Source organism: Coenobita brevimanus, chromosome 14 (assembly GCF_032717465.1).
Source record: "Coenobita brevimanus isolate Jiangsu-jjx chromosome 14, ASM3271746v2, whole genome shotgun sequence".
NCBI lineage: Eukaryota > Metazoa > Arthropoda > Malacostraca > Decapoda > Coenobitidae > Coenobita > Coenobita brevimanus.
The window spans coordinates 15,911,937-15,920,000 of record NC_136967.1 but is presented as its reverse complement, the minus strand read 5'-3'; the positions used below and the strand labels follow the sequence as shown (position 1 = coordinate 15,920,000).

The 8,064-nt window shown below is 44.0% G+C and overlaps 1 protein-coding gene across 1 annotated transcript in view; it reads right to left on the bottom strand.

The window, feature by feature from the left end:
* LOC145389999 (uncharacterized) overlaps positions 1 to 7,612 on the bottom strand; it is a 75,190-nt gene extending 67,578 nt beyond the window's left edge. The window contains exon 1 of the mRNA XM_080265096.1: positions 7,498 to 7,612. Coding sequence (XP_080121222.1) covers positions 7,498 to 7,612 — 115 coding nt within the window. The remainder of the gene's footprint in view (positions 1 to 7,497) is intronic.
* Positions 7,613 to 8,064: the final 452 nt, after the last annotated feature.

The window sequence follows — 8,064 nt, the reverse complement described above, 5'->3', positions numbered from 1 at the left end:
CACAGGAAAATAATAGACAAAAAAGAGATATAGAGGAAAAAGAATACAGGGAAGTAACTAGAAAGAACGAAAACGATGAGAGGAAAAAGAAAACAGGAAACCAACTAGAAAGAAGAAAAGGATAAGAGGGGAGAGAAAGCAGGACATAGAAAGAAAGAAAGAAAAAAAAAAAGAGGGTGAGAGGAAAAAGAAAACCAAGTAGTAATTTAAAGGCAGGAAGTAAGTTTGCTTGGCCCAGTACGTGAGTGAACCTGAGTATGCCTGAATGTGTGGGGGAAACCATGGCCCAGTTACTCCAGGATGTATACAAGATCCACAGCATACGGTGGCGTGGCTTCGGAAAAAGTAAATTGGCGTAGTACTATTAATGTTCAAGGCTGGTACAGCAACAGGACCAATGAGGATCACCTATGTGGGCCGTTGGTGTGGTGCACGTGAGAACCACTGGGGTTTTTGTTTACCAGCACGTGCTCGTTCACTGCGGGAAACCGGGTTTGTAATAACATCCGCATAGGCCAACGCAAATACTGGGAAAACTTGGTAGTGGGGGCGATCATAATTACACCCCATAATATACAGTATAAAAAAGAACTAAGCTTACCCTGGTAATAATACCCACAGCTACAGCCTGGCTGATCTAACAGAGACCACATCCCTGCTTCTAACTGGTTGTTGCCTCATTGTCTAGCCGTCATAAAATCCTCTTGAGATAGCGAACAACAGATGACACGATAAAAAGCTTAATGAGTGGCCTACATTTACGCTGACGCCTTGTAAGGTAAAGCCATGGTTGTCATTAAAACCATCATTGGTATAAATTATTTCCCAAATGAAACATGGGAATCACAGATGGAAACGCGGAAATTTATTTCACCATCTACCACTTGTAAGGTAAACAAACGGCTTCTTAGCTGCTGTAGTACAGGAATTGTGGGATGTGAAGTGAAACTTCCTTCTCTGATGCAGGTCTACCAAAGATGAGTATTGCATTAGATCTCCCCATCCATTTTGAAAATTGGGAGCTAAGTGAAGGATGATGATGATGATGATGATGATGATGGTGATGGTGATGGTGATGGTGATGATGATGGAGATGGTGATGGTGATGGTGATGGTGATGATGATGATAATGATAATGATAATGATAATAATGATGATGATGATGATGATGATGATAATTGATGGTTGATGATGATGATAATGATTCATCATCCATCATCATTCATCATCATCAGGTACAGCGATATGCTATAATGTAGAACATTTTTACCCGTCCCCTCCCAGGAGGGGCTCGGGGACGGGTATTGTTTTCACTCGGTTTGTCTGTTTGTTTGCTTGTTTGTTTTTCTGCCTGTCTGTCTATTAACAAGTTTACGCGAGAACTACTGGTGCGATTTTGACTAAAAGTACAGTGATGATGGGCTATGACCTTCTGATCACTTGATTAAATTTTGGGCCAAACTGGGCCAAGGCCCAGGCTGTAGGTCCAAAAAAAAAAGAAAAAAAAAAAAGGGGGGGGGACGGTTAAAAATATTTTTGCCATAACTCCTTTCAGATTCGTCATATCGACAAGAAACCAAAGCCTAAAGGTGCACCTTTCAATTCTACATCCTATAACATGCCTCATTACATCGGGGGGGCGGGGTCAGCCCCCGGTTAGCGGTAGGGGGGCCAATGTCAAGTGAGTCGGGCCTAAAATTTCAAATGGGCATAAAATCGTCAATTTTCACCCAATTTACTCCAGATCTGATATGTGACATCTTTGACTAGATATCCCGTTGTGTTTATACGTCAGCACTAAAATGACTGCCGGAGACGGGTTTGCTGTGCCTTGGCACTGTTTCTTGTTATTAAATCTTTTTTTATTTATCTCGTTGTGGCAAGCCACCAAGTGACATTATGTAGGATGTACTACATCTCTGTATTGTTAAAGCAATTACTGTACTATTGTTTCATTATCCACATACTCGCAGTAGGGTGTGTGTGTGTGTTTGTGTGAGTGGGTGTGGGTGTGTGGGTGTGGGTGTGGGTGGGTGGAAGCACAGGGAGCTGGGACGGTGGTGGAGCAAGGTGGAATGGGAGGAGAAGGGAAGTTTGTATAAAATGTGAGGGGCAGAGAGAGGGGCAATCAGGGGAGGCTGGAGGGAAAGCAAGCCGATGGGGAATAGGAAGGAGGGTGAAGAAGGAGGGAGCAGAGAGGATGCATAAAATTAACAATGAGGAAGGAGGGGAAAAGAACACGAACAGAGAAGGATGCAGTGGGGAGGAAGAGGGAGAGACGCATGGATGGAGAGTAAAAAGGGGGAAAAAAAGGAGACGAAAGGGAGAACAAGAGGTAGGAAAGAGAGTGAGGAAACAAACGGTGAAGGGAGAGAAAAGGGGTAGGTATTCAGGTGGATGTGGAGGGTGAAAGTGGAGGGAGTGACAGAGAGAAGGGCTACGTCATGGAAGGCAGAGTGATGTTAATAGAAGGTGTTGAAGGATAGGAAGAAAGGTAGGGGGAGGAAATAGGAAGACAAATATATGTAGACAAGCAAGGAGGACAGAGATGAAAGTGACAGACGTGAGAACAGGTGGATGGGGAGGATAAATGGAGAGGGATATAGAGAGATAAACACTATATTGAGAAAGCTAGAAAGGTGTTTGTGGAAGAAGAAGTAGGTAAGTAAAGGAGGAAGCAAGGACGGAGATACAAGAAGAGGTGCATGTGAAGGGCTGAAGGGGAGATTGGAAGCAAAGTAGGAGGGGAAAGGTGAGAGAGGATGAGAAGCCAGGGCAGAAGAAAAGGAAGAAGTTGGCGAGTGGAAAAGGAAACAAAGTGGAGGCAGAAAGTGAGACAAATAAAATCATGAGTAGGAGAACAAGTGAATGTGGAGAGTAAAAGGAGAGGGACATTGATAAAACTACATGAAGAAAGCTTTGGAGTGCTAATGTGACACAACACGCCACAAGTATGTTAACGAGACAGGAAAGGGGCTATTTATCTGTTTTACCTCTGAAGGTCTAGAATGCAGGAGATGCAAACGGGTTGGAGGGGGGGGGGGGAGATGGCGTAGTATAAGTGTAGTGTGAGTTAGCTGTAGTGTGCAGTGTGACTGAAGGGTGTGGTGTGAGTGAAGTGTGGGTGAAAAGTGTCGTGTGGGTACAATGTGGGTGAAGGGTGTAGTGTGGGTGTAGTGAGGGAGAAGGGTGTTGTATGACTGTAGTGTGGGTGAAGGATGCAGTGTGGGTGAAGGGTGCAATGTGGATGTAGTGTGGGTGAAGGGTGCAGTGTGGGTGAAGTGTGTATTATGGGCGAAGGGTGTATTGTGGGAGAAGGGTGTAGTGTGGATGAAGGGCGTGTGGATGTAATGTGGGTGAATGGAGTAGTGTGGGTGAAGGGCGTAGTGTGGATGTGGTGTGGATGATGGGTTTACTTTTGGAGAAGTGTGTAGCGTGGATAAAAGGTGCAGTGTGAGTGCAATGTGGCAGAAGGGTGTAGTTTGAGTGAAGGGTGCAGTGTAAAAGTAGTATGAGTGAAGGATGTAGTGTGGGTGTATGTAGTGCCGGCGTAGCGTGGATGAAAGATGTAGTGTGGAAGAAGGGTGCAGTGTGGGTGGCAGATGAGAGGAGGGCTGAAAGAGGTGTGGGGGACTGGGTGTGGTGAATGTAATTACCAGCACAGAGAGGCGACACAGTTTTAACCAGCGGGATGTGACCAATCAAGTAGTTAACATGCAAGCAATTCAACGTCCTCGGCCTCACCACCCACCATGTACAGTCCCGATCATTGGTTCATTTGCAAGAGTTTCGAAACTAGGGAAGCGATATCCCTCCCAAGATATCGTTGTTATTGTTAAGTTTTTGGAGTTACTGACTTTGTGTTATCGAAGAGGAGCATGTGGAATTACTGGGACAGACAGACAGACAAATGAGGAGGCTATGGAGAGTCTCGTTGTTGATCTGGATGTGCTGTCAATCTTTAAAAATATCTTGATGTGGTTTGGCCATGTGGAGACAATGGAAAATGAGAGAGAGACTAGAATAGTGATGTGAGTGAGGTGGAGGGGGAAAACTAGAAGGGAAGACCAAGGATGAGATGGAGTGATAGAGTGGAAGGACATCCTATGTGAGCGACGATGGTGTGAGCTTGGGAAAGGGCAGTCTGATGACAGAGGACAAGGTGACATGGAGACGATTAGTTTGTGGCCATCCTTTCCGTGAATGAAGGCGTCTGTCTATAGACTGAGAGATAAAAATATTGGAAGATACGCCTCTGAAGTTCGGAATCAGTGAGTCTGGATACTAAATTACGTGATCATATTAAATAGCTTCATTATTTTGGACTTCCGGGACTAATTTGGCAAGATTCTAGTTCGTTTTATAATTGTTGATTGGTTTAATGAAATATAGTTTGGGGTTCGGACCTGTTGTTGTGGCCCCAAGCTCATTTGAACGTGGCCCACAATGGACTGCCGGCTGAAATTCCCCTCCTCGTGCAGTCCACCATCCTCCTTTCAGGGAATAGGGAGGGAGCTGAGGGACGTCTGTATAGCTAGGCAGAGCAGCCACTCACTTATATCGGTGCCACCGCAAGAAGGCTTTCCTTCCCAGCACTGAATTCGGAACATAATGAAGCAAGATCCAAGATTATTTGATTTCTGTTATTAGTTCAGCAAGATCTCTTGAGGTTTAGACACACTTTCGAGATGGCATTAAAGAAAAAAATAAAAAAGAATTGTCAGTCGCTGGTTCTTAGATTCGGGATTAATACAGATATCCCAACTTTCGTCACCTTTCTAACTTACAGAGTTATAACTGTAGCAAAGAGATATATCATTTGGTTCTGGCATGGTTTCAGATAAATTAAAGGAACTAATGTCCGCTGATTAGTTCAGTAAGAGCTCATTAGGTTCTGACACAGTTTGAAGACGATGTATTATTTTACTTGATTTAGTTAAGCAAGATACCAATCTATTTTATTACTGCTGAATAGTCTACCATGATTTCATCAGGTTGTGACACGGTTTCAAGACTAATAGCAGCAGCAGCAGCAGCAGCAGCAGGCAGCAGTAGTAGCAGTTGTAGAAGTGGTAATACTAGTAGTAGTAGCGGTAACAGTAGTAGTAGTAGTAGTAGTAGTAGTAGCAACAACCCCAAGTTCATCTGAATGTGAACGCGGTGAATTGCAGGCTGAGGCTTCACTCCTTCCTGCGGTCCACCAGCTTCCTTTCAGGGGATAGGGGTTAGGCAGAGAGCTGATGGACGTTTGTATAACCACTGTCCAGTTATATCAGTGTCACCACGGGAAGGCATCCCTCTCCGCCACCAGACACTAAAACTAACTACTGACCGCAAGCAATACAGTATGTGCACTTGGTACTTGACACGTTCGCCACCCACACCACTACACCTGCCGATGCTCACAGCCACATTAGTCCCGTCAGTGCTAATGCCCATCCTTTATTCTTGCCAGTGTTAGACAATTTCATTCAGCTTACCATCTTACCTCTTTCGGATCGATGACATCTTTTACGTTTTACGTTTCATTCTTGCTAATGATATTTTTTTTTATGCAAGGAAGAAGGAACCAAAGGCCAGGAGCCCGGAAACCCTTCCTCCCAAGAAAAAACAAAAACAAAAACAATACAACAGACAGCCGAATTCAAGATCCGTTCATTTCGAGATGCCTGGGCAATAAGTTCAGAGGAGCAGTGACCACTAAAGTAGCAATAGAAAAGAGATAGCAACAGTGCGGCAATGTGACAGAGGTTGAAGGGAGCGTAAAGAAGGTACGGAGACGGCTCTCATTCAAGCTGTCCCAAAGAAGGGTGACCATTCCCAGCCCTCTAACTATAGCCCAACTGATTTAACATCCTGTGTCTCAAAAGTTTTCGAGTCTATTCTTAACAAAAAAAAAAATTAAAGCATCTTTCCTATCACAATCTGTTTTTTGATCGTCAGTATGGGTCCCTTCAGGGATGCTCAACTGGCGATCTTCGCACCTACCTTTCAGACTCCTGGTTTTAGTTAGTTTATAGAAAGTGCGTCTCCAGATGAAGGTATTAGAAGCACTCTTTCAGTCCCATCAGTACAACTGTCTGTTATTATTATTATTATTTATCCTATCGTACATTGATATTATTTAGCTTAGGGGAGATCACCTTGGGTTTAAAGGGTTTAAAGAAATTCCTCGTAGTAAAGGAATGACAAATAATGCAACCTGGTTGGCAATTTCTTTAGTTCAATGACTACGACTGTCAGACCCATACAGGGTGCTAGAATATATGCACACATTCAAAAATCTCTAGAAATCCAGTAAGCAATATATTTAACTGTGAAAGTTCGTTCAAAAGCTGGAAATAAAAAAAGTACTGACAGCCAGATGCAAGACGTCGTCTTCGTGAAAGGATTATTAGTATAGTAACCTTTCGTGTATCAATAACATCGAAAAAGTCACTAGAAACGAGTTTACGATTAAGCTGTGAGGCGACAGAAGCCAGGAGCTGTGAACTACTGCATTATGCAAGTGCAGATGTCTCGTGCATGTTTATGATTAACACCAAGAAACGAGCTGGTAGGTGAGCGGGTGCGTGGGTCTCTCCCTCCCTCCCAATCACTCACTCTCTTTGTGTGTGCGTGGGTGGGGGGGGAGGAAGGATGGTGGTGCGTGCATGAAAACACAGTAAGCTACACCACTGACCTGGACCTAGAATGTAGACTGCAAAAGACAACACAACACCGATATTAGAACTCTTGAAATTCACCCACCCTAAACATGCTCAAACTCATATTATACTCGTATAGTTAACCACTCTAGTGTAATGGTGTATTTCTAAATATTATTCCTGCTATTACCAAACGATCGTCCTAGGCTTTGGAGATTTTTTTTCCCGATACTGAAGCGTCTGGTATATCTTTCATTAACCTCTTCAGTATGAGACGTCTTTCTTAACTTGAATAAAATCACCCTGAGGTAGCAAGAATATAATACAAAGAGGCGCTATCTGATTGAAGAAGTTAACGAAAAATTATGAATTCAAAGGCCAACAATTATTATTACTCTGAAACTCGGTGTATTAATAGGGAAGAATGGGTTGGCTGTGGGTGTGACAGCAAGACAGGGTGGGCACCGTGACAGGTTGGTGCCGACAACCTGGCAGGACATCACACAAGTGACCCTCTCGCCACCTCACTGGCACACACTCAAACATCTGTCACAGCCTCTCACGATGACAGACAGTTACAGTACAAAGCATATACTTAATGAGGTAAAGACAGTTAAATACCCCAACTTAGTCTACTGCATAATTTATATTCTTCCTGTATGTGACGCAGTCGAAAGAAACGAATCGACACATTAGCAGAGATCCAATGACAGCACCTGATACGCGTTTTTCAAAACAATCAAGCCTCACTTAATTTATCAGATGGCAACTGATATGGTAATGTGAAAGAAATAACATATTTTTACAAAGCCAAAACCCAGATTGATATAATGTAATCAGAGTGACCTACCAGTGAAGTAGGCCCAGTATGGTGAGGCCGTAGCAGCGCAGGCTGCCACGAAGGCGAGGAGGGTGAGTATGGCGCCTCCTGCAGACAAACGGAGCCCTCGCCTGTCGCGCTCCATCCTGTCATCCTAGCAGCAATGGTAGTGTATGGTACTGGAGGCGTGGAGGTGGCACTGCAGCGGCCAGACTCCACACCCGCGTGGTCGCAGGTACCACTCACTTTACCTGACATATCTTACTACATACTTGTAATTTGTTGTTCAGTTTACCACTTTTTGGATTACTTCCACACACTTTACTTCAGTTGTTTCTAGGCAGCTAAACTTGAGCTATATGTCACAATCAGTTTACCAGTGTGTTTTCTTAGGCGGCAATTGGAGATGGGGACACAGTAGAGGTCTCCAGGTACGCTGGTCCAGCACACACAACGAGCAGTGTCCAGTTGTCTTTCACCGCATGTTTCTCGATCCTGAAACGAATAACCATAGTGTTAAGAACCTGAAAGACACACTATCCAGGATTCAGATTTATTTCAAGGATTGTTTCTTTCTTTATGCAGGCAGATCTTAGC